General features: G+C 38.2%; 1 protein-coding gene across 2 annotated transcripts; it reads right to left on the bottom strand.

Annotated features, from left to right (window-relative positions):
• Window positions 1-1,511: 1,511 nt before the first annotated feature.
• On the bottom strand, window positions 1,512-27,068 carry PSMA6 (proteasome 20S subunit alpha 6). 2 transcript variants are annotated; one of them, XM_037136072.2, is made up of 7 exons: window positions 26,890-27,068; window positions 10,657-10,751; window positions 10,101-10,182; window positions 9,216-9,371; window positions 6,390-6,568; window positions 3,631-3,725; window positions 1,512-1,747 (listed from the first exon to the last, which is right to left on the bottom strand). In XM_037136072.2, exons 1-7 carry the CDS (start codon window positions 26,963-26,965, stop codon window positions 1,690-1,692), a joined length of 741 nt encoding a protein of 246 aa, XP_036991967.1. In that variant the 5' UTR covers window positions 26,966-27,068; the 3' UTR covers window positions 1,512-1,689. The 2 variants fall into 2 exon arrangements, with proteins under 2 accessions (XP_036991967.1, XP_053528515.1); XM_053672540.1 differs by lacking the exon at window positions 26,890-27,068 and adding an exon at window positions 26,644-26,839.
• Between the last annotated feature and the right edge of the window lie 321 nt (window positions 27,069-27,389).

The raw sequence follows: 27,389 nt of genomic DNA, 5'->3' as shown, positions 1-27,389 counted from the left end.
CTTTACTCTTCTAACAGAATTTTCATTTTCTATCACTACAAAGTATTTTCTTACAGAAAGATGGAGTTATTTGCTAGTCTCTTAGTTCACAATTCCAAAAAGGCAGTCAGTCAAGGCTCTAAGGGCACAGAACTTCAGTCTGTTCAGGGAAGCAGTCCTCCTACTTCCCTGACGGCGGCCTCTGCACAGAGCCCAGCAGGTTCGGATGGGTGATCCCAGAGCAGCAGCCCCTGAACTGGAAGAAATCCACTTCCCTTTTAGGACACTTTACAACTCATGACTCAACCCTGAAAAGGATGTGGTTGGTAAAGTTTCCTGCGCCTAGTGGTCACAAGTTCACATGCCCTCCCCTTTTGTGGGCCTGGTGGCTACAGAAACAGGGGCAACTGACTCCAGGGACTGGTATATAGACCAAGAACCACACCCACCTACAGTACCAGTCTCGTTCTGTGCCGGCGAGGACACGAAATGTATTGGCTGTGAACATTCCAAGATTTTTGGATCATCTATAACAATTAGGTCACCCGGGAATCACTCTGAGACTTTAAAAAGATGTAATTCTGTACATAAAGATTATTCTGGTATAATCACAAATGCAGTTTAACACAAATGCAGTTCACAAATGCAGCTGAAAGTTTCTCTTTTGTAGTACAGAATTATTAGGGCACTTCTCTAGGGTCAAGAAACAAAACAATTTATAACTAAAACACAGAATTTTCTAATTTGTGTGTGTACATGTAAAAAAAAAGATTATTCTGAATATAGTTTGTTCTTAACATTGTTTATGGCGATATCTCTACTATAGATCAATTCCTTAAAGTCAGCTTTGAATAATTAATCTTAAGGCAGAGAAAACACTCATATTCTACAACTTTTCTAGCCCTGTTTCCCAAAGGTAACTAAATTTCTGCTCTTAAAAATATTGGTTTTTAAAAAAATATTTATGTGTATCTTTAGAAATAGGGGAAGGAGAAAGAGAGGGAGAGAAACATCAATGTGTGGTTGCCTCAAACACGCCCCCTACTGGGGACCTGGCCTGCAACCCAGACATGTGCCCTGACTGGGAATTGAATCAGTGACCCTTTGGTTCACAGGCAGGTGCTCAATCCACTGAGCCACACCAGCAAGCGTGAAAATACTGTTTTTTATTGTGTATCTCAAAAGTACTGAATATCAATAATGCTAATCTTTTTACTATAATTAAAACCTCCAATGGGACTTGGAGTCCAAGTCCAGAAACACCTCATTTGCATTAATGAGGAATTGTAAAATAAAGGCCTTGCCTCACATGCCAACTTACAGTCAGAGAGTTTTAAAACTTGAGTTTTAGTTTGCTATTTATTAATTATGCCATATAGCTATAGTTTATATTTCTGGCAGTTAAGTTCCTTAAACCACATAAACTTAGATCTCTGACAACAAAGTGAATAAAGTCACAATGTTAAGATGGTGAACATATATAACAGTCTGCATGAACTAAAGGCTTCACATCTAAAACTGGAGGTAAAAGAGACAGGATGCAATTATTTTCCAAAAGCACTGTTTTTATTTGTATAGAGTCCTAACCATTTCAATGGCAGGAGGAGAGGGAGAGGTTCCTTTTTCAATCCAGGGGCCTCCATAATGTTGGTCTATTGTTACCAAACACACAGGCAAGTGGCTTCATGGATTTGGTAAACTCTTCCATGTTTAGTCTCTCTCTGCTAGAGCCACAAGGTGGGCATCAATCTCTGCTTCTGTAAGAATCCTAGAAAGCAAAGGGGGGAAAACGCAAACTCTTTACTTTTTGAAAACTTCTATTATGCAGAATTCCAAACACACAAAAATAGAATGGATAGTAATGAACTCGTGTGTACCAAACACCCAACTTCAACAATTACCAATTTATAGCTAATCTTTACAAATTCTGTATACCCACCATTCATCCCTTTAGATTATTTTGAAGGGATGTCCCAACGTCCTACCAACTCCCTCTATACACAAAAATGTTTACTTGACAGCAGATCTACATACAATTAGGTCTCTTGAAAACAAAACCCTTTTACTTCGGCTATAATAGAAAATAGTTAAATATGAAGCTAAACTACATACAAAGCATTCCATTTTAGCTCCTATGTCCAAATGCCTTTATACCTAGTATAACTCAAGACTGTAATCAGCTGAGACATAAGAAGACATTCCATACTGAACAAATGGTATTTTCTAAATGATGTTTGCAACACAGAAATCAACTGCTTGGCACCCTTTAACATGACTTATTACTGCTAGACTTCTAAAGAGTGAAATTTGTCAAAGCAACACTACTTAGGGCAAATTGGGGCAATGTACGTAGTTTATACAGTCGTTGCTGTTCATGTTATATAGTTTAGTTCTTACTTACATATATTTACTATGACAATTTAAAATGGTACAAGGGCTTTTTGAAGATATGGGGCCTTTGGTTTCTTATCGATTTAACTAACTGACGGAAATAAAAATTTTAAAGGTTATAGGAGGGTCTCGGAATAGGAAACAAAAACTAATTACAAGTCCTCTAGAAAGATCTGTAAATTCCTCTTGATGGAATTTTACTGTTGAAAAAAAAAAAGACAAACTTTTCCTACAGAAAAAAAATTTTTTTTTTAATTCTATAAAATGTTCTTAAATCTTTCATGTTTGTATCACTTACCTACAGGCAACAAAAAGAACAAATTAGAAAAAAAAAGGAACACTAGCAAAAAAACTCCTACAGGTCTGGTTAAGTTTAGATTATCTAACCATCTTTTTTCCTACCCTGAACCACAAGCATGTGTCTTTATAATTGTGACCGAAGAGTTAAGATGCCTTCTACCAGTTCCTTGCATCCATGGACCTAACTGAAGTATTTTCCATTATTCAAAAAAGCAACCAAGTTCATGGTAAGTAACAACCTCATTGGGTTGATGGGAGAATTCAGTGAACCTATCTGTGTTAAGCATCCAGTACAGATTTGACTCATGGAAGCTGCAAGGTTGATTTAAGGAGTCAGTCACTTAGTTCACCTAGTAAGAACAGACAGACATCAAGCATCTGCAATTCAATGAGCTGTATTCAAAATTTGGGGCTTCCAAAGATCTCCAGATAGGGTTTTATGTATATTAGTGTTTCAGCTTGCTCTTCAATTAAATAACCACTAAATAGTCAAGGTTCCACCTGAAAAACCTGGTAACTACATTGACATTTGGAATTTCTACTGACCTTAAGCTAAAAAATAAATTAAAAGAACAACCACTTATGCTTCCTTTACTCCTTATATAAAAGAGATTATTTTATGTCACCTCTGGCATTAGATATAAAATCAATCTGAAATAAGGAGAAAAGCAGTTATGTCTCTCTTCAAGAGATACCTAGGTTTTTTTGGGGGGGGAGGAAGTGTTCATTACTACTTCTATTTATTTATTATTATTTAAAAAAATAGTTTATTTTGACATCCAGTAAGTTTTAAAACAGATCTCTCAAGTGTTAAAGAAAAAAACTACAATTGCAGGTTAAGAAAAATTTTTTTTCCTCCCTAAGTTATAGGACAAATGGGCCCCCACATCTTTACTTTTCTAGGCTGGAATTTATCACTTGGCAAACTTCTTTAAGTACCTGGCTGATAATACAACTCACCTGAATTTAGGATTTTCAACTGTAACTACTCCAACTTCTATTTCAGAAGGTTTGAAATCAATTGATAGAACAGTAGACAGGCATGTAATTGCAGTCTGGAAAAAAGTATCAACATTAAAATATTGTATTTTTCAGAGCTTCTAGGCTTATTCAAATAATAAATTAACCACAAGGTATTCATTCTTGCTCCCTGTTTTGGTGATGTAGTTCCATAGCCACACATTACTGACAGGCTGCTTATGCTATGGTGTCACCTGCCAATGATAAGAAACTTGTTTATACCAATCCAGCCATAAACCAAAGGGGTCATCAAACAAAATAGGAAGATTCACACAAAACTGTCCATCTGGTTGATAATCACTACATAGTAGGCACTGTGCTTCTAACCTGGAGTGAGACAATGGGCGGATAAAGATGAATGATATGGTCTCTTTCAAGAAATTTACAGAATAACAATTTAATAATGTTTTAAGTTGTTCTGTATCTGATGTGATTAATTACTTATGTGATTATGAGTTGCCATAAAAAAAACCTTTAAGAAACATTTAAACAGGGTATAGTACCTCCCAAATAAAAACTAGCTTTATATCCTGGCTGGTATAGCTCAGTGGATTGAGCACAGGACTGAGCATAGGACTGTGAACCAAAGGATCGCAGTTCAATTCCCAGTCAGAGCACATGCCTGGGTTGCAGGCCAGTTCCCTGCAGGGAACACACGAGAGGCAACCATACATTGATATTTCTTTCCCTCTCTCCTTCCCTTCCCCTCTAAAGAAAAATAAGTAAATAAAATAATAAATTTACAAAATAAAAGATTCAAAAAACACCCCCTGAAAAATCTAGCTTTATATCTCCCGTAAGTATAAATAATACTGACAACCAAACATAAAAGTATTAGATGGTAATGTTTCCTTTGTCATTTGTCAGAATCACGTTGTTAGTCTTTAGAAATGGCTATAGCCCAGATCCTCATTCCAAAATCTAAAATAACTTTCTGGCAATAAATAAGAGGCTTCTTTAGTCTAATGTTACTAACTAAATATTTGTATAAGAATTTTAGCTTGTTCTATCAATGTAAAAGTTCCCAATCATAATAAATAATCCCCTCCAGAACCCTGCACAAAGCTAGCTCCAATTTTGCATCCTAGATATAATTTCTCTGCCAAGTCATCTCTTGACCATATTCTTTTACTAGGAAGATGTTTGCTTCCCCTAAGAACTTGGTGCGTGGCTATTTATTTTGCCGTTGGTATACCGTAACGGCAACATTACTGACTCAATTTTTTCATTTTTGCTACCAAGAAGCTTAAGACTAATTTGAATCATAACTATGCATGCAGGTCTTCAGGTCTAGACTTGATTCCTATTCTTAGTTATATTTTTTTCCATTTTACATGTGTTTTATTGAAAGCAAGTTCAAATACATTATGAAACAAGAATGGGGAATTAAGTGAATAAAAACAGTCCTCACTGTTTCCATGTCAGCTGAATGACAAGAGTTTTACTATTAAACTGACACACTTGGATCTTGTGATATAACCCAGGAACAGAATTTATAGATGGTCAAGTGTGCAATGACCTTCACTCTTCCATACAGCACAAAAGACTCAGGTTCAATCCACCTAAAAAATGGGCAAAGGCCCTGGCTGGTGTAGCTCAGTGGATTGAGCTCGGGCCTGCGAACCAGACAATCGCGGTTCGATTCCCAGTCAGGGCACATACCTGGGTTGCAGGCCAGTACCCTGCAGGCCAGTTCTCAGCAGGGGATGCACCAGAAGCAACCATACATTGATGAAAAAAAAAAAAATGGGCAAAGGATTTAAACAGACACTTCTCCAAGGAGGACATACAGAGGATCCAGAGACACATGAGAAGATGCTCAATATCTCTAGCTATCAGAGAGATGCAAATTAAAACCACAATGAGATACCACTTCACACTGGTCAGAATGGCCATAATAAACAAAGCAACAAACAACAAGTGCTAGTGAGGTTGTGGAGAAAAGGGAACCCTAGTTCATTGTTGGTGGGTTTGCAGACTGGTACAACCACTATGGAAAACAGTATGGAATTTTCTCAAAAACTAAAAGTGGATCTGCCTTTTGACCCAGCAATTCCATTGTTAGCATTATATCTTAAGAACCCTGAAACACCAATCCAAAAGAATCTATGCACCCCAATGTTCATAGCAGCACAATTTATAATAGCCAAGTGTTGGAAGCAACGTAGGTGCCCATCAGTAAAGGAAAGTAAATGAATGGATCAAAAACTATGGAACATTTACACAATGGAATTCTATGCAGCAGAAAGAAAGAAGGAGCTCCTACCCTTATTGACAGCATGGATGGAACTGGAAAGCATTATGCTAAGTGAAATAAGCCAGGTGGTAAAAGATAAATACCATATGATCTCACCTTTAACAGGAACCTAACTGACAAAATAAACAAGCGAGCAAAATATAACCAAAGACACTGAAATAGAGAACAGGGTGACAGTGACCAACCAGAGAGGAGTGGGAAGGGAATTTCAGGGGAAAAGGGGAAGGGTTTGCAGGAACAAGTATAAAGGACACATGGATAATAATTGGGGAGGGGGGTGGAAATGGTAGGGAGGTGGGGAGGGCTGGGAGAATGAGCTGGGTTGAGAGTAAAAGGCAGAAAACTGTACTTGAACAACTAAAATATAAAAAAAAATAAAATAAAATATAAAAGCAAAAAAACCCCCAAACAAAAAACCCTCAGCTTCTTTTGCTTCACTTACTTCCACTGTCTGTTCAAAGGTCCAATCAAATTTCTTCTTCACTTTTTTTTCAAGAAAGCTGGTTGACTCGGTTTGCTTTACTCCTGCTGCAGTGGCTTTAAAGCCACAGTAGTAACCTGCAGGATCACACTTGTACACCTGTGGGCCTTGTTCTTCATCTATACCAATTAAAATCATACCTAAAAAGAGAGAAAGACCCACCCTCATTTGATGTCTTATACCTTTATACAACAAAATTTCTTAGCAGTTGTTAATCATTACTCTGGTCAGCTCTTTTAGAATACGTGTTTTGCTTTGAAAAAAAAAAGACAAATAAAATACAGGTTATCACACAAATTAGGTAACAGAAATCTCCATTTCTTGAAAGGTTTTATCCAAATTTTTAGAAAGTTCCAATGATCACAAATTAATTTACAACTTTTCGAATCCTTGCTATTATTGTTCAAAGCATGTTCCTTTGAACTCCAATAAATTTGGAAAAACTACTTTTCATATAACTCTTTTATAGAGAAAATAACATACAAAAGCATATTAAGTGCTCTAAAATTCTCTGCTGTAGGCTGATCTACTTTTAGCTCAGTAGCTCTCAAATTTACTTGATCAGGAAATACTTTTTCTTTTAAAAAAAATTAAGAACAACTGGTTAAGGTTCAAGGGAACTGAAATGAACCTAACACCCCCTGGGCACTGGAACAATGATGTGAACCACGCCTGGGTGCTGCTGCTCACCTCTGCACTGCCGGGCTTGGCTCCTGCTGGTCTGTGTTTCCCTACTAATCAGTATAAACTCAATTCGAAATTCTGCACATAAATCTATTACAAATTAATCATGTTATTAGAATGATACAACAGAAGAGCCACTGCTACCACACTTCTTTGTACTCAGCAGAGCAGGTCACAAAATATTAAGAGTGGCTTAACTCCTGCTTTCTTACATTCTAGATTTGAACCTCTTTTTAAAGTGTTTTCTTCCAAGAACTGACTATTCACATTTATAAATGTTTTATAGTCTACTAATGAGGAATTTTCAAACTTAGTTTATCGACAAACACTATGACAGGGATCAGGTATCTGCTTTATTCAAATGTTAATCTTACCCTGGAATTTTCTTTACACTTTATAGTTTAATGTATACAAAGTACAAGGGCAACACAAAAGAGATATCCACTTACTGCCTGGGGGAAGCCAGAAACACTTTCTCTAGGGTCTTGCAAGACAGGCACGACTTAATAGGTGGTAAGAATGTAAAGGACAATCAGGGCAAAAGGAGCCAGACATGAAAGGCCCTGCAGGGTATGCCCAGGGAATGGTCTGTGTATTACTGGGTCTTCAGATGAGGGAGGAAAACAGTACAAGAAAGAGGCCACTTCGGAGTAAACTGTTAGGGGGCCTGCACGTCATTCATATTCAAGAGTTGGGAATTACAACCTAGCCAATGAGTAATCACTTTTCCAAGGGATCAACAACCAAAGCTTGACCTCAGGATGATAACTCATGCAGCCTTATGAAAGACTAGGAAACAGTGAGAAGGGAGAGAAGAGAAAGGTAAATTTACTGGCAAAGGGAAGAGATGATGAAAAAATGACAGAAGAAATTGAGAAGGAACCCATATTCTGAGGAAAAGCTTGATGACTGATTAGATGATCAGGGAAGATGGGGAGGGGACAGATGAGGATGAAAGCAGTGATGATTCCTACTGCAATGATTTCAAGCTTGAAGAGTCTGTGGGACATGGAAGAGGGGACTGGGCTACTGCTAATGTGGGAGTGACTGGCATACAGGTTATAAATGAAGCCATGGAAGTAGGTGAGACCACACAGACAGAACAAAAAGGGAGAGAAGACCCAAGGACAGAAATCTGGTGAGCAGCAGCACAGCGAGACCAGTAGAACAGGATGAGCTACGGAAAGTGAAGTGGAGGAGAAAAAGAGTACTGAAGAAATCAAGGGAGAATTTTTAAGTGAGAAGTCAAAAAATAGGATTAGATGCCAAAGAGAAATCATTATGTTGACTGCTTTAATTCTCATAAATGAATAACACTATGTCAGAAAAAACATTGAATTCTTCAGGGTAATTTATTTTATTAAGTCAAAATCAGTAAATCTTATCCTTCTCCCAATGAAATTTTATTTTATTTATTTATTTTTTTAAAGACATCTATTCTAGCCCTGGCTGATGTGGCAAAGTGGATTGGGTACTGGCCTGTGAACAGAAGGATCACCGGTTTGATTCCCAGTCAGGGCACATGCCTGGGTTGTGGGCTGGGTCCCTGGTTGGGGGTGTGTGAGAGGCAACCGATTGATGTATATCAATCACAATGATGTTTCTCTCCCTCTTTCTCCCTCCCTTCCCCTCTCTAAAAGTAAATAAAAGCTAAAAAAAAAAAGAAATTTATTCTAAACATATGAATCACAGGCATGTGTGTGTGAGCCTGATTCTTTAGGGTGGTCAAAAAAACCCCCCAAACCACCACACTGTTAAGACACTGCATTTAGGCATTTCCTTTAAACTAGTCATCTAGAACTGCTGCGGAATCTACATTACAACAGCCTGATAGAGCAACAGCTTGGATCTTTCAAATCACATACCCTAACTAGAAATATTTTGATAAAAAGACTAATAGCATCTAAAGCTAAAAAATAATACTGTAAATACTGTTGTGAAACCTATCCTTCATTGCTGATTTATTATAAAGATTTCCTTACCTTATATAATTTCTAAACCATATATTCAGAATCCAGGTGTTAATGAAATAACTTTATGCATCTTCTCTAAAAAAAAAATCTAAATTCATCAATTACTTGGGAGGCTTCTTAATATACTTACAACAACCAAGAGGCCTCATTTCAGCATTCTGTGTGTAGACCTGAGAAATGTCAGCAATTCTTTTACACAGCATGTCCACAGGAATCTCATAGCCATACTTGTATTTCCAATTAGCTGCCTCGTAGCGTGCCCTCTGTACCTGGGATCTGCTGTCAGCTAAGAGCAGAAAAAAGATTTAGTTCTTTACAAGGAAAGAATGAACCTCCAAGCCAGACAATTTTCCACATTTATGGATATATATCTCCAGTATGTCTTAAGGAAAACTGAAGTAGTGCACTATGGCTTTTTCTCATACTAATGAACAGTGAATGACCCAGCAACAAGTACATGACAAAAATAACAAACTTTAAGATGAAGTTGTAAACACAGTACTGTCTTTTTATTCTGAGCCTTTCATCAGCTATCAAAATATTATCTATACCTAATAACTCCCTAAGAATACATTTTAAGGAGGGAGAATAATGTTTCTCTTGATATTTTTTTGGTAAGCATGAATTTTCCCTAGATTTCAGAAAACAAAAACCCAAAGTAGTAGTTTATAATTCTGACCTATTTCTAACCAGTATCAATTTTACCAGGTTTGAGATATACTGATTTATATCCCCTTAAACTATTAACTACATCTGAAATACACCATCTAGGAGAGGGGCCTCAGCCCAGTTTCTTTAACAATAGTAACAGTATTTAATTCTATTATATTCATTATTTTTAAAAAGCTCACAATACTCTGAAGATATTGATACTAGCCTTAGAAAACTGCAAATCTACTCATATCACCTGAAAAATAAGGCACTTCCTTTAGTATAAAACTAGTATAACAATTAGTATGAAACTCAAGAATATTTTGCAGAAATAACAAATCTGAGTAGATATCAGGCCAATCACCTGTCATTCCTGTCATCACACAGCCAATGTTTTCGGTTATCTTGAATAAGTGAGTCACTGTGCTGGAATCCAGTAATTTGTCCTAGTGAACAAAATAAATCAAGATAATGAAAATCACAGGTCTCTGTATAGTGATAAAAATAAGAATGGAATTATAACAATACACTATATAATAAATGTCTTCTGTTCACTTTATAGTTAACACCAATTTTTTAAAAAGGGAACAAACATCTCATCATTTGTTCAAAAACTGTTTTCCATTTTAAGATGAAATGTTTCCAAGGCAGGACTATGGCTCGCCAAAGTGAGTTTCAAGGTCCATTCACGAAGAAAAAAGACCTAGAAATCCCACTGTGCTTATCATCACATCACAAAATTTAATATGTTGATTCTGTCTACTCACACTGTCCATAGTGGCTTAATAAATACTAGGAAAGCAGAGTCAAAGCAAGAATAATGTTAACATATATAGGCAATAATATACCTTTGTACAAACTCGTGAAAAATCCCAGCATTACATTCGGTAACAACTGGCTGCCTGGGCAGTACTACTTACAGGTACTTTCTTCTGTGTGACGACTACTGCACAGTCCTTCCCTCTGACAGCTACCGATGTAAGACCACCCTGGTTAATGGCCTTAAAAGCATATTCTGGAAAACAGAAGAGATTTTTTTAAAAGGCAGAATAATTATCATAGATTCATGCAATGGGATATTAAGCAGTTATTAAAAAGAATGAGAGCTATAAAACCTAACAGAGAATATTATCTAGGACATGAAAACTCAATATAACAATAATAACAAATCATAGTTAAACCAACTCCGTTTCTATTTTAATTTTACTGAAATCAGTTTTATCAGGCTCAAGTAGCAAATTTCAAATAAAGATAAATTTTATCAAATATTTATTAATTATGTTTTATCATTTTATTTAAAAAAACATTTTTATTTATTGATTTTAGAGAGAAAGGAAAGGCAGTGGAGAAGAAGGGGGACAGAGAGAGAGAGAGGGGGAGAGAGAGACAAACATTGATTTGTTGCATTCGTTGGTTGATTCTTGGATGTGCTCTGACCAGGGATTGAACCTGGAACCTTGACACATTAGGAACAATGCTCTAACTAACTGAACTACCCAGCCATGGCTGTTTTATCATTTTAAAACTTGGTTTTGTGGCCATTATTTCTACTAAGTCTGGTTTAGCTGGGTCAAACTAAGCTGCTTTAAGTTTTCTCAAGATTTTTTATTTCTGTTAATTTTTGGTCAATAACTAATTTGACCACACACAATTTTAATTGCTCTTAGATTATTTTGCACTGTTTTTTCCCTACCAAGCTGAATTTTTCTGGATCACCCCTCTTGCATTTTTCCACGTTACCTACAACATAGGATTCTTTAGTTTGTCTATAGCAAACTTCAGTTTGTGTCCTTCTAGCTGCTGTCAAACCATTACTCAGTTAAAACAGCTGCATCAAAAGAGCAGCATAAAAACAAACTAGTTGGCACCACGTAGTTTAGTTGATAATGGCGGCCTTTGGAGAACAGAATTACAGATGAGACTATCCCTTTCTATGTTATTTATTTCCATAATACTTAAATTTAATATTTTGTAACTGGGAAAATGGCAACGAAAATTAATATATACTCATTTTGGGAAATATGAAAAGACAAAAGATAATATAAAAGAAAAAATTACTCAACTCCAATCAGTATCCACATTTTCCCACATAATAGATGCTTTAAAAATTCTGTCACATATTACTCTGGGCATTGGGTCTAAGGCCTGACCTCATTTGTTCAAAAAGCCATTGGTGATGAGGACTAGCTAAGGATTTTCGTATAAATCCTTAGCTACAATAAAAATCCTTTATCAAACGTTTCTGAATGGCTATTTATTGAACAGAGAACAAAAGAGTAAAAAGACTGGAAAAATCACTTCATTCTTAAATTAGTAGTCTGTTCTTTAAAAGATTAGTAGTCTGTGTTTTTTTAAAGATTCTATTTATTTATTTATAGAGAGGGGCAGGGAGAAAGAGAGGGAAAGAAACATCAATGTGTGGTTGCCTCTCGTGCACCCCCTCCTGAGGACCTGGCCAGCAACCCAGGCATGTGCCCTGACTGGGAAGCAAACTGGTGACCCTTTGGTTTATAGGCTGGCACTCATCCACTGAGCCACACCAGCCAGGGTATGGAAAAAATCACTTTAAGGAGTCCTTAAATCTACCTCAGATTTAATTGGCTAATTATAATATTTTACCATCCTAGTACACTGCAAATAACTTCTAAAATACATTTTTAAATGCTTCTCAGTTCTGTTTCTCACATGGCCAAGAAAACTTCTACCAGACCATCCCTCCACAGATTAAAAAAAAAACTATAAACTCTAGACAAAACAATAACTACCCAAAGAAACAAGAAAGTAGTCCAAAGTAGAAAGATTCTAGAGGAAGAGTCAATGTTTGGAAGAAAGGAATGACATGGGGTGAATTTTCCATTTTTGTGGTTTATAGCTTGAGTCCAAGCTCCAGTCAGGGCTAAACACCCATAGAAAACCCAATCCTTTTGGCCTAAAGAACTAGAGAATAGTTTGGGATAGTGGGTAACCACAGATGCTGGAAAGCGAGGGAGAAAGATAAGAGAGCCAGAGAGGGAGAGCCCTAACTTCTACATATAAACACCACCCAAATCTCTAGCTGATTCTATAACCGCACATATACAAGGAGGGGACCCCAAAAAACCTGGAATTATCTTTTGAAGGGTGGTACAGGCTTCCCCCACTAGGTCAGTGTACCAGCTGGTGTTGTAAGAAGCTGCGTTCAGCTTCAGTGACTTTAAAAAAAAAATTTATTTACTTTTAGAGGGAAGGGAGGGAGAAAAAGGAGAGAAACAGCAATATGTGAGAGATACATCAATCAGCTGCCTCCCGCATGCCCCCATCTGGGGACCTGGCTTGAAACTTGGGCACGTGCCCTGAAACTTGGGCACGTGCCCTGACTGGGAGTCAAAATGGGGACCTTTCGGTTTGCAGGCCCATCACTCATTCACTGAGCCATGGCTCAAGTAAACTTTTTTTAAAGACCCTTTCAATGCACTTGGCCATTTCATGATGGATTGTTTATGAGTGTACCTGCCCACACTGCACTGAGTGTTAGGCAGTTTTTGGCAAAAAAAAAAAGGCACGATCCCCATGCCCCACCCTCCCTATTCACCCGATCTCACCCCAAGTGAGATCACTCCCGGTATGTTTTTGAGCTCACTCCGATGTATGTTTTTTCCTTTCCCTGGATGAGAAAAGTCCTCAAAGGGAAACGTTTTGCCAATGTGGAAGAGGTGAAACAAAAAATGGCAGAAGCACTAAAAGGCATCAAAATCAAAGACTTCAAAAACTGTTTTGAGCTGTGGAAAAAAAAGGTCTTGATAGGTGTACTGTATTGAATGGAAAGTACTCTGAAGGTGACTGAAGTTTGAACATGTAAGAATAAATACACATTTTTTTATACATAAATTCGGGGGGGGGGTTGGTCCTGCCTTGTATAAGACAGACTCCAGGCAGCCTAACTAAGGATAAAAAAAAGTGACATTTTGAGCTGCCACCCAAATTAAGTGTCTTCTAGAACAAATCAACACTCTTTAGAGGAATATAACAGAATCCAGTCTTCACAACCTAACATTCACAAATGTTCAGGTCAATCCAGAATTATTCAACATACAAAAACACACAAAACAAAACTAAAACCAGGAAAACATGATCCACTGGTCCAAACAAGAGACCAATCCTGAGATAATCCAGATATTGTATTAACAAGCAAAGTAATTAAAACTATGCTCAATGGAAAATATTCTCAAAATGAAATGAGATAGGAAATCTCAGCAGAGGAAGTACAAAAGAACCAAAGAGAAACTGTAAAACTGAAACAAGCAATTGGAATAAAAAAATTAACCAAAAGGACTCAACTACAGAATGAAGATAATAATGAATAGATACAAAAATTAATAACAGTAAAAAGGACAATGTGGGTCAACACCACAAGGTGTTGTATCATGAAGTCCTATATGGAGAAACAGAAATCTGAAAAAAGAATGGCTAAAATGTTTCAAATACAGCAAAGGACATAAAATTCAGACTGAGATTCAACAAGCTCTAAGTGGGTAAATACGTGGAAAACCGCATGTAGGTTCACTACAAATTCCTGAAAACTAAAAATAGGAAAAAAATTGAAACCGAAAGAAAGAAAAGATTATACATAAGAGCACAATGATTTGAATTCTGCAGACTTCATTGAAGATAGTGAAACATCATTAAAGTGTGGAAAGAAAAACCATCAGTTCTGAATTCTATAACCAACAAAAATATCCTCCCACTGCTTGATGGTTTCCTTCTGCTATGAGTGTGCATGTCCAGCTATCTGCTTCTTAGAGTAGACATGACTTCCTCTACCACCAGCCACTGCAGGAGGACGGGACCCTGCAGATGATTAATCTTGACCCATTCTTGGGGCTCGGGGGGAGTTTCCTGGGGCTCCTCTTCCATCATCATACCTGGAATCAGATGAGTTTTGGCAGACTCTTCTTTTTCACATCTTGCTGAAGCAAAGTTTTGAAAAAACAAAATTATGAACACACCTAATTCCCCAAAAGAAATCTGTTATTCAAGATAATCTCCATGAGGGCTGACACCAGATGTCTACCACTTGTCCATGTAAGAGGTAAACCATCTTGCTCCTAGTTCCCTGCCTCTGGAGGAACTGGGCAGTCTGACCCCTCAGACAAGACTCGACAGTCTTAGAAAAGATTTTATGAATTTGACCCCAAAGGCAAGCGAAGTAATGTCAAAAACAAATGATGGGACTATATCAAACTAAAAGAGCTTCTGCACAGCAAAAGAAATCGCCAACAGAACAAAAAGACAACCAACCAGAATGGGAGATGGTATTTATAAACTACAACTCCGTCAGGGGGTTAATATCCAAAACATATAAAGGACCACTACAACTCAACATCAAACAAACAATCCAATTAAAAAATGAGCAGGAGACCTGAACAGACACTTCTCCCAATCACACATACAAATGGCCAACAGATATATGAAAATATGCTCGACTTTGCTAGCTATTGAGGAAAGGCAAACGAAAAGTACAATGAGATACCACCTCACTCGTCAGAATGGCTATTATCAACAAGACAATAACAAGTGTTGAGTCCTGGCTTGTGTGGCTCAGTGGATTGAGTGTGGGCCTGTGAATCTAAGGGTCACCGGTTTCATTCCCAGTTAGGGCACATGCCTGAGTTGCAGGCCAGGTCCCCTGTGGGGTGTGCGTGAGAGGCAACCACACACTGATGTTTCCCTCTCCTACTCCCTCCCTTCCCCTCTCTAAAAATAAATAAATAAAATCTTTAAAACAAAAGTGTTGAGAGAAGTTGTGAAGAAAAGGGAACCCTCACTCACTACTGGTGGGAATGCTGACTGCCACAGCCACTAATGAAAAGGCTGGTGGTTCCTCAAAAAATTAAGACTAGAGTAACCATATGATCCAGTAATCCCTCTTCTGAGTACCCACCTGAAAAACTTGAAAACATTTATTTGCAAAGATACGTGCTCAGCTATGTTTACTGCAGCACCATCTGCAGTGACCAAGTCATGGAAACAACTGAAGTGTCCTTCACCAGATGATTGGATAAAGACCAAGTCATGGAAACAACTGAAGTGTCCTTCACCAGATGATTGGATAAAGATGTAGTACAAATAATATATACGACAGAATACTCCTCAGCCATGAGATGAAATACTGCCACTTACAACATGGATGGACTTTAAGAATATTATGCTGCCCTGGCTGGTGTAGCTCAGTGAATTGAGCACGGGCCTGCGAACCAGGGGATCGTGGTTTGATTCCCAGTCAGGGCACATGCCTGGGTTGCAGGCCAGTTCCCAGTAGGGGACGCGGGAGAAGCAACCATACATTGATATTTCTCTCCTTCTCTCCTTCCCTTCTCCTCTAAAGATAAATTTTTTTAAATCTAAAAAAAAAGTGTTTAAGAATATTATGCTAAGCCAAATAAGTCAGTCAGAAAAGGGTAAGAACCATATGATTCCACTCATACACAGGATATAAAACTGAAACTCATAGACACAGACAACGTATCATGGTTACCAGAGGGAAGGGGTGGGTGGGAGGGGTAGTCAAGGGTAAAGGGGGCCAAATATACGGCAATGGAAGATGATATGACTTTGGGTGGTGGGCACACAATGCAATATATACATCATGTATTACAGAAATGTACACTTGAAACCTATGGAATCTTACTAACCAATGTCACCCCAATAAATTTAGATTCCCAGTCAGGGCACATGCCTGGGTTGTAGGCCAGTTCCCAGCAAGGGATACACGAGAGGCAACCATACATTGATACTTCTCTCCTTCCCTTCACCTCCGAAGATTAAAAAAAAAAAAAATCCTTCAAGAATGAAGGTAAAATACACTTCCAGACCTGCCAGAAAAAGTCTAAATGGAAGGTCTTTGGGGTGAAGGAAAAATGACAGCAAATGAAAACTCCAACCTTTAGAAATGAAGAACATCAAGAAAGGTAAATATAAGATGCTTTTATTCTTTAATTCCTAAAAAAAAAACTAACAGAAACCATAATATTCATGGAGTTTTCAAAATATGTAATTTTACCTATATATAGAAAGGGAGTAAATGGACTTATAAGGTTTCAAGGTCTGTACATTTTATGTCAGGTGATAAATATTAACTCTAAGAAGACTGGGAGAAGTTAAGCATGTATATTATAGTCCTTAGAGCAACCACTAAAAAAATTGCAAAGTAGCCAAAAAGCTAATAGATTAAAATGAATTCTAAAAAATATCCAAGTAACTTAAAAGAGGGCAAGGAAGATGGTATAGAGGAACAAACAAAACAGAGTATCAAATAATAAAACAATACACTTTAATCATGTTAACAACTGCATTAAATGTTAATGGACAAAACATTCCAATAAAAAGCAGAAACTGTCAGAATGGATGAATAAGCAAGACTCAAATACATGCTGTTGCCCTGGCTGGTGTGGCACAGTGGACTGAGTGCCAGCCTGCAAACTAAAGGGTTGCCAGTTCGATTCCCAGTCAGGGCACATGCCTGTGTTGCAGGCCAGGTGCCCAGTGAGGGATATTAGAGAGGCAACCACACACTGATGCTTCTCCCCCTCTCTTCCCCTATCTAAAAAATAAATACATAAAAATAAATGGATAAAAACATATACCATATAAACAGTAAGCATCAGAAAGTTGGAGGGACTACATACCTTATAAGAGTACTTCAATAAACATGAAAGGAAAACCAACAAAACTAAAAAAAGAAGTGGCCCATTCCCACCCATTTAAATAATGGGTTTATAATAATGTCACTCAGCCAACTGCTAGAAACAGAGATGTACACAAAAGTAGACATATATGATATGACATACATTATCAGCCACCTTGACCTAGTTGATATCTGAATACTGTTGGGAGCAACTAAACAATATGCAGGCGTGTGATACATCGGTATAATGTAAATGCACACGGTTCATATGTTAGGCCATGAAACGAGTCTTGACAAACTTTAAAGTATTGAAATCCCTAAGTATTTGCAAATTTAAAAACACTTCTAAATAATCCATGGTCAAAGAAGTAATCACAAAGGAAATTTAACATTATTTTGAATTAAAAGGTAATAAAAATATAACAAACGTTGTAGGACGCAGATAAAACAGTGTTCAGGAGGGATTTTATTGCTATGGTGAATAGGCCCTAAAGTGGCCTCTCAACCACAATCCTTGCCTCCTGGTGTTCACATCTTTGCGTAATCCCCCCCTTGATTGTGGGTAGGACCTATAACTTGCCTTTAAAAAACTGAATATGGCAAAAGTAATGGGATATCTCACTCCTGATTACATTATACGAGACTGTCTTGCTAGCAGACTCACTCTAGAGATTCTTCTTGCTGGCTTGGTAAGTAGCTGCATGGCAATAAACCCCCTGTAAATAGCCAGCAAGTAGCTGGGGTCCTCAGTTCCCAGAAAATGAATTCTGTCAACAAGTTCAGTGAGTTTGAAAGCAGATTCTTCTCCAGTTGAGTCTCGAGATGATAATAGAGCTTGGACAGCACCATGATTGCAGCCTTGTGAGATCCTAAACAGAGGACCCAGCTAAGCAGTTCCTGGACTACTCCTGTCCTAAAGAAACTATGAGCTAGTAAGTGTGTTACTTTAGCCTGCTACACCTGTGGTAATTTTTATGCCGTGTAGAAAAGTGATACATCATCCTGATATACCAAAGGTTGTGGGCTCAATCTCCCATCAGGGCACATACAAGAAGCAATCAATGAATGCGTAAGTGGAACAACAAACACATCTGTTCCTTTCTCTCCCTTCCTTTCTCTTTCTCTCTCACACACACACAAAAAATCAATAAACAAAATTAAAAAAAAACCTGATACAATAGTCCTAATTGTTTATATTAGAAAATCTCTAAAGTCAGTGACTTAAGTTTTCACTTTAAGAAGCTAGAAAAGGGCAAAGGTAAGCACAGATTAGAAGAAACAATAAGCATCAGAAATCAAAGAAATAGACAAAAAGAGAATATCAATAAAAATCTGATTTTCTGGAAAAAAATTATAAATCCAAATGTCCCCAAATGATACCCATGTCCTAATCCCTAGAACCTGTGAATACTACCTTATGTGGCCCCCAAAAAAGGTCTTTGCGGATGTGACTAACTTAAGGACCTTGAATATCTAGAGATTATCCTGGTGGGCCCTAAATGCAATCATATGTATAAGAGAAGCAAAGGGAGTTTTTACACATACAGAGGAAAAGGTGCTGTGAAGAGGGAGCAGAATGAGATTTGACACTGATGGTGGTCTACAAGATTGGCATGATGAAGCTGTAAGCCAAAGACTGCTGGCAGCCTCTAGAAGTAGAAGAGGTAAAGAATGCATTCCCTCTGAGAGCCTCCAGGAAGCACGGCCCTGCCTGACACCTTGATTTTGGTCCAGCGATACTGACTTTGGACTTCTGGCTTCCAGGATGGTGAGAGAATAAATTTCTGTTAAGCCACCAAGTTTGTGGTAATTTACTACAAGTCACAGGAAACTAATACAAAGCCCTAGCTAGACTAATCAGGGAAATGAGAATACAAATAAATCACCAGTATCAGGACCAAAAGATGGGGTTATCACTGTAGATATTATAGAGCTAAGGAACAATCATTTCTACACAGATGATTCTAATATCTGGGTCACCATTCTTAATTTTGCCTAATTTCAGTACCACATTTTCAATTGTTTGCTTTTATTACCCAATTGTTCAGAACACAATTTTGGCTTAAAAAAATATTCCATTTATAGCCACAGAGAACTATTAGTTTTTAATACCAACTCCCCTCTCACATTATCCTGTGTACTCACAGACCTTGATCCTTCCCATAACCATGTCTTTGCTTCTTTATGTCCTGCCTGGATTGCCCTCTCATTCTTACATCCATCTAGCCAAAGCCTGCCCTTCCCCCTTAAGCCTTTTTCATTTCCCATGGACTTCCTCTGATTGTTCCAGATGGCATTCTTCAACCCTTTCTCTGAATTCCGATAGCAATTAGTATTTCACCACTAATTTTAGCATTTTAAAATGTATATTTCTATCTTCCATATCCAAACTGAAGAATCAAAGAGAGTAGGAACCAAGGAAATTAAAAATTAAATTTGCAACCAGAAGATACTAAGTCAAAGGTTGGACATGAACCCAACCCAACTTACTCAAGTTGGCTTAGAATACAGGGTTTCCTAGAAAGATTTTATTTATTTATTTTTAGAGAGAGGGGAAGGGAGGGAGAAAGAGAGAGAGAGAGAAACATCAATCTTCAGAAGCATCTACTGGTTGCCTGTTGCACGCCCCCAACCAGGGACCTGGCCTGCAACCCAGGCATATGCTCTGCTGGAAATCCAACAGGTGACCCTTCCATTTGTGGTATGATGCCCAACCTAGTCAGCCACACCAGTCAGAGCTCTAGAAAGATGTTAATTGAAATGGGTTTATTTATTTTTTTAAGGGAAAAATTTCTGTTGATACTTGACCTTCATTCACACATAGCAAAATCATCTAAGGCTGGCAAGTGTTTTGTAGTTTTCCAGAGTTCCCACCACTCCTTGTCACATCTCACCAAGCCTCCTTTACTCATTTGTATTCCTTATTTGGTCTGTTTAAATGCAAAACAGAAAAGCAGCAAAAGATAAAGCTACCCCACCACGTAATAAAATTCCATCTCATAAAAAATATTTTACACATTAAAAAATGCTTCTTAATAGAGAATGCATCTGTGAATTAAATGGGTCCTCTTCCTCCTCCCTCTCTATACAGACTAGTGCTAATCAATGGAACTTTCTGTGATGATGGCAATGCTCTATATTAGCACTGTCCAATATAATAACCATTAGCTACCTATGGCTATTGAGTACAAGAAATGCGGTTAATGCAACTGAGGAACTGAATTTTAAAGTTTTTAAAGACTTATCATTCCTACTGTTCATCTTTTACTCCTCTGAACTTCTTGGTCTTTATCTCTACTCCCATTTATCTCTTCAGCCAGTTTCTTAAATATTAGTATTTCCCAGGATCCTGTCATTTCTCCCTGTCCCTGGATGTTTTATCTTATCATTGCTAACTCTGTCATCTTTAGCACTTAACCCATACTTACAAATGCCTATGTGGTCCACAGGCATGCATGTACGAAAATAAATGCCTCTCTCTATAAATCTACTTTTCTTATAGTCCTTATCTTAAATCATGGTATTCCTAACTGCTCAGCTTTTCAAGTTACAAACCTTGGTACCACCCTTAATTCTCCACCTCTTCTTTCTCAAACGTCCTCTCTTAAATCTACTGTTTCCTCTTCCTCTTTCTGTGTCAGTACCTTAGTTCACTCATTAGGGTTTATAGATTAGTGAACAAGCTTCTCCTAATTGGTTGTCCTGCCATCACTGAACTCTCCTGCATTCTGACTTACTAATAAGCCCATCATTCTAAAAGACTTCTGCTAGCTATGCCTAAAACCCATGGGACAAAATCCAAACCCTAGCATGGTACCAAATCTCTTCAAAATTTTTGCTACAATCTACTCTTCCAGCTGTCACTGTCTATGCACCAGTCACAATGGCCTATGCACTGGCCCTCCAGAATTTCCTTACCTGATCTCCATCTAGATCAATTCATCTTCTCTGAGGAAACGTTCCTGGCTCTCCCTGGCCCTGTCACTTCCCACAGTACCCTTCTTTGTACTGTCATTTTAGTAGTATGTTGCAATTTTCAATAAAATTCTGTACAAGTCACAGGTGGCAAACACAAGGCCCAAGGGCCAAATTCAGCCCACCACCTTGTCCACCCAGTGGCAGTGCCGAGCTCTCACTTAACTGTTAAGGAGTAGTTACATTTATACAGTCCTAAATTATACTTGGCCCTTTAAAGGCAACCTTAAGGCTGATGTGGCCCCTGGTGAAAATGAGTCTTCCAACCCTGGTATAAATGAATCACCATTATAACACTATTATGATAAAATATATATTTTGTATTAATTTCCAGAAAACTGGAAACTGTCAAGAGTAAAGGATCTAGAAATAACTTCTTAACTGAAGAAATAGTGGTAGGGCCCAGGCTAGTGATGCTCAGTTGGTTGGATTGTAGTCCAATAAACTGAAAGGTTGCAGGTTTGATTCTGTGCAGGGCACATGCCTACACTGTGGGTTCAATCTCCAGTTAGGGTGCACACAAGAGGCAATGGATCGGTATTTCTCTCTCGTGCCAATGTTTCTCTCCCTCCCTTCCCCACTCTAAAATCAGTAAGCAGGTCCTCGGGTAGAATTAGGGGAAAAGACACTGGTAGGGTAAAAGGCAGTATCACAGTGTACCGCAGAGGTGAGGAAAAGGCCAATTAAGAAAAAATATAATGACTTTTGGGCAGTATTTAAAAGCCTTGCTTATGTATTTATTGAAAACATATTTAATTAAAAAAATTTTAATCCTCACCCAAGAATGTATTTCTTGATTTTAGAGACAGAGGGAGAGAAAGAGAGAAACATTAACTGGTTGCCTCCTGTGTGCGCCTGGAGCAGGGATCAAACCCTTCAGTGTACGGGAGGACGCTCCAATTAACTGAGCCACTTGGCCAGGGCTGTATTTATTTTTTTAAAGCCAGAATTCAAATGCTGGAAATAGTAATAAATACACTTTATTTCCATCACTAAAGATTTTGGGGCTTTTTGGATAAAATTCCAGAAACTTACAAAACTAGTAAACATTATTATGTTTATCTCAGTAGTAATGTTTTTGAATGCTCAAGATTATGCAGAAAAATAATAACTAATAGCCCATTTCCCATTTCTAAATGGGAGAAATTACAATGAATTATCCTTAACCATGAGTCACCAATATCTTAAACTGTAACTTAAATAAACAGTAAAATACATACCTATATGTAAGTATTTGGTTGAGCCCTATGAAACAGTTACTTTATACGTAAAAAAAAGTCAAGATCAGCAGTTTTATATGGTTCAACCTAACAGCAAACCGTAAGATTAGAATGTAAATTGCTTCCTTTATTACAAACAAAATGGATAATAAATAATTGTTTTGAATAGAGATCTCTTTTTCTCAGTAATCTCTTACTCACTTAGTTTCCTTCCCTACAAAAGTTTCCCAACTTTCATGGGTCTCGTATGTATAATACTAAGAAAAAAAAAACGGGCTAAATCTAAAAGGCACTGTGACAGAGATCAGGACAAGCACAATGCCAGGCGATGGCTCCCAGGATGACCTGCTCCATGTGATGCTAGCAATAGTGGAGATGTGCATTCCCTGTCTGGATGCTCGTCAGCATCTACAGGTGACTTTGAGGTTCTGCCAACTATAGGAATGTACCTCAAGACTTTTCTCACTCATAATTTTGTTTAAAATGCTACACTGAGTTTTGGGAGATAAAAACTTTTCTCCCCCCCATATAAACCTGGACTGGGAAAGTGATCCCTACAGTCTATGAAGTTGGGTTATTTAAAAAAAAAACAACAAAAAAACCCAAGAAATGTTCTCCTGGGGAAGGCAGGATATGTCTAATACATTCAATTTTAATGCTGTGTGACTACCAACATTTTGCTATTAAGATTTTTTGAAGTTGTTCATTCTGTCTTTAACATTATAACTTAACTGGAAAGTGTGTCTCATTTCATGGTGCCTCCAAATACTACACTTTCAAACAGTGATCTTTAAGTGGATGGAGTCACTAGAAAGCTGAGTACTAGTGGGAAGGAGAATATGGAGTTTCAAAATATAGCAGTGTTTGCCCTGGCTCAGTGGATTGAGCACAGGCCTGCGAACTGGGGGGGTCGCTGGTTCAGTTCCCAGTCAGGGCATGTGCCTGGGTTGTGGGCTGGGTCCCTGGTGGGGGCTATGTGAGAGGCAACCACACACTGATGTTTCTCTCCCTCTCTTCCTCTCTTCCCATGTCTCTAAAAATAAATAAATAAAATCTTAAATATATATATATATCAATCAGTGTTTGAGCACATTTCTTTTTTGTGAAGTTATGTTAGGTATGTATTTATAGATATATACATACGCGTGTGTACGCACAGACGTTTAATTTCAAATCAGAATCAAAGAGGGCATGAGAACTCTGGGTTGAGAAACACTACTTTAAAACAACAATTTTTTTAACAGCAAAAGAGGCAAATAGTAAGTACTTCTCAGTCCATTTATTTGTAAAACTCCTGATTCTATTTTTATCAGCCACTTGTTTCTTCCTGACAGCATCCTTCACAGAAACAGTTACTGAACACTTACTACGTGACACTGTTCTTAAGTACTTTACAGCCCTATAAAGTAGGTGTACTTATTATCTCTATTTTACACATGAAGAAAGTTCTCATAGTTGTTGGTGCGGAACAGGGATTCAAACCCAGGAATGCTGGCTTCAATGCACAATGTCACTTCTAGACTAAAAAACTGTCCTCTTCAGTTTGTCTCCACCAGCCCATTTCTTTCCTGTTCCTTATCACTATGCTCCCCTCTTAGAAGCAACCAGGCAGTGCTCACATCCATCTGGCAAACAAATTCAAGTGACTGCTCCTCTCCTCTCTTGCCAAACCTATCCAACAAAAGATCAGCAAAGCAGAAGAGGAGGGCTTGAAAGTAGCCAGGCTTATTTGCTCCACTTGGGCCTTAGTTTTCCTTTTGATAACTTGGGGAATTCCTAAAATGAGATTTCAAAGCTAGATGCTCTGTATATAGCTCTACAATTTTTTGCATGCGTGTGCACACACACATACAACTTGAATACAAATGTCAACAGAAATTTTTCAATAGTTACAAAGGGTACAAATGACAATGAAAAGTCTCCCTACTCCCTGGAAACACACACTGTCAATGATTTGTTTATATTTATGGTTAGCATTTTAACTTTAAACTTATACGTCTATATTTGGATTTATCAACTTTAGACTATATTTATCTCGAGTCCCAACTACAAAAGATGAGCATACTCACCTTTCCATTAATCTTTCCTCCCTTTGTCACCTCCTCATTTTTGTTATATTGTTTTTCCACTGTCAGTGTTAAAGTTTGCACACTATAATTTTCATATGCTTTGTCTTAGGTGTGTTCTAAAGTTTATAAACTATTGGGTTGGCCAAAAAGTTCATTTAGTTTTTTTTCAGTATGATGGCACTAGTAATGCTTAGTTGTCTGTAACTTCAAAACAACTTTGTTCGATTGAATTGGGACAGCTGTCATATCTCTGTGCATTAAAAAAAAAACTTATCAAAATTGATGAATTTTTCTGCAGCAATTTCAATATTGAAGATAGAAGAATATATGCAACCTTTTTGGCATATTATGCTTTCTTATTTCAAGAAACGTAAAAACGCAACTGAACTGCAAAAAAAAAAAAAAGATTTGTGCAGTATATGAAGAAGGTGCTGTGACTGACCAAATGCGTCAAAAGTGGTCTGCAAAGTTTCTTGGTACTAATGACGTTGTGACCATGTAATTCTTTGCTGTGGGGCTGTCTTATGCCTTGAAAGATATTTACCAGAACCCCTGGCCTCTACCCACTAGAGGCCAACGGTGGGAGATAACCCACATAATCAAAATATCCAAGTCAATAAAGTTACTGGTGAAAATGAAAAATGTTTCTTTTACAGAAAAAACTAAACTTTTTGGCCAACCCAATAACAAACAGCACGCACAATATTATGGTAATGTACATATATTTCACTAGAGAAACAAGCATAGATGGGAAATATGTCAGATCTACAAAGCATCTAATCTAACAGCTCCCCAACTCCAACCCCCTCAAAAAAGCCAAAGAATTAACAGGAATCTAGTAACATTTACTGAGCACTTAATACTGTGCTAAGCACTCTACATACATCACCTTATTTAGTCCTCAAAACCACCACATAAGGAAGGGATTATTAGCCCAATTTTGCAAAGAGAAAACTATGGCTAAAATTCTATTACTTGGCCAGCTAGTATGGAGCAGGAATCTGAATCCAGGTATGGGCTCCAGGGCCTGAACTCTTCATCACAATACTGCTTGCTCATACTAACTATTCTTTCACTTTCCTTTTCCTAGCACTGACTAATTAGTGCTCTGAATAGCAAAGAGAGTGTTATTTAACAAGGCAATTTAAAATCATTCTGTCGGGATATTACTGACCAAAATATTGACTATATTTTTCAACTGGGGATGAGTTAAAATGGTTACTGAATCACTCAATATGATATTGTTTCTTGCTTTATTATGTACTGTATGTAGCCATACAGTGGACTGGTTTCATTCCAAATTACCTTTAACTCTACTTCTGAAATTCCCAGATGTAAATCAGATTCTCTTGGTATTAAATTTTCTATGGCAAGAGGTTAAGAGCCAGAGTTATAATCATAGCCTAAACCCTGACAGCATTTCCACCCAACAAAAATATGCTGTTATATTAAAAACAATAACTAGTTTAGACTTTCTTTCCACTAAAACTTTCTTCAGTAAACAGCTAGTTCACCACACCTCATCTACAATTCAGAACCAGCTTTTAAACTTACAGGAGCAAACAGATGTGGGTTAAAAGGGGATGTTAGTTTCACGAGCAGCTCATTCTATCTACCAGTTTTCCAAAGATGTGCTGAGCTCTGTAGATACTAGTAATTTAGCATTCTCCTTTTTTCTTTTTATCCGTTTGTTTACGTTATCTGCCATTCCCTTTAAGTTGTGAGCTTCAGTATGAGTGGGGGAGACACCGTTGCATCCCCTAGGTTCAGCAGTGTCTGGCACACAGAAGACTATAAATGTGTGTGGAAACAACCACAGAAAAAGAAGTGCATGCTGCAAACAAAACGGAGAGGACGTTTTAACTGGGACGTTAAAGAACCAATTACTCTTTACAGAAGTACAGACGTTGGGTCCATCTAGCCCTAAATGTAACAAGTGAACAGGCGTCCGGAAGTTCGAGTCAGATATTACGGTCCTACCTTGCTTAGTTCTTTATTGTGTCCAAGCAGTGAAGCCGCTCGCCCTGAACAACAAGAGGCCTCCAACCTTCGGGTCCGTGATCCCTGCCTCCAGACTGTGGTGAGACCACCACGGGACGGGACGTCAAGCCAGACTAGGCCCTTCTCCTGCCCCAACTCTGGCCATGCTTGGGCACCGGTCTAAACTCCAGGCCGTAACATGACAGAGCAGTTCGAGTGGACCAAAGGCGCACCTGGTTCACTCACCTACTTGGTAGAGCCGGCCTTCAGGTGAAAAAATGGTAATGTGGCGGTCAAAGCCAGCACTGGAACCACGGGACATGTTGGTGCACCTACTACTTCAAGAACAGTGTCTGGGCCCCGTAGCTACTGCACAAGGCGCGTGAACCCCTCCGGAAGTTGCGACGACTGCTTCCGGTGCATCGGCCGGCTTTAGTCGTCCTGACGCGCCGAACTCACGACTCTAGCGTCAGCTCGGCGGCGTGGAGCTCCGAGGCCCCGCCCCCGCAGGGTGTGGCGAAAGCAAACGCGTGCTGTGGAGTGCGCTTGCGTCAGCCTCACGTCTGAGTGCCTTCTGGAGACCCGGGGAACTTCAGCTGCCTAGAGCAGTCATCTGGAAAATGAATTATGGCGAGAGAAAAGAAAAACTTTCTGGGGATCCAGAGTAACGATTTGCCATTTAGTTTGACCTAAACGGATCGTGTATTTCCCAAGTCTCTCGTTAGTTTAGGCCCCTATATAGCTAG

This window comes from Artibeus jamaicensis, unplaced genomic scaffold (assembly GCF_021234435.1).
Source record: "Artibeus jamaicensis isolate MK-2021 breed Jamaican fruit bat unplaced genomic scaffold, CSHL_Jam_final contig_760, whole genome shotgun sequence".
NCBI lineage: Eukaryota > Metazoa > Chordata > Mammalia > Chiroptera > Phyllostomidae > Artibeus > Artibeus jamaicensis.
This window is presented reverse-complemented; position numbering and strand designations above follow the sequence as displayed.

Bases quoted from the DNA above. Each gene is read 5' to 3' on its own strand.
- PSMA6 (XM_037136072.2), bottom strand. From the start codon at position 26,965: ATGTCCCGTGGTTCCAGTGCTGGCTTTGACCGCCACATTACCATTTTT. The intron at 10,183-10,656 runs GTAAGTAGTACT...TTTGTTCACTAG, and splicing joins TCACACAGAAGAAAGTACCT to GACAAATTACTGGATTCCAG. The intron at 3,726-6,389 runs GTAAGTGAAGCA...ACTTTTTTCCAG, and splicing joins CCTTTGAACAGACAGTGGAA to ACTGCAATTACATGCCTGTC.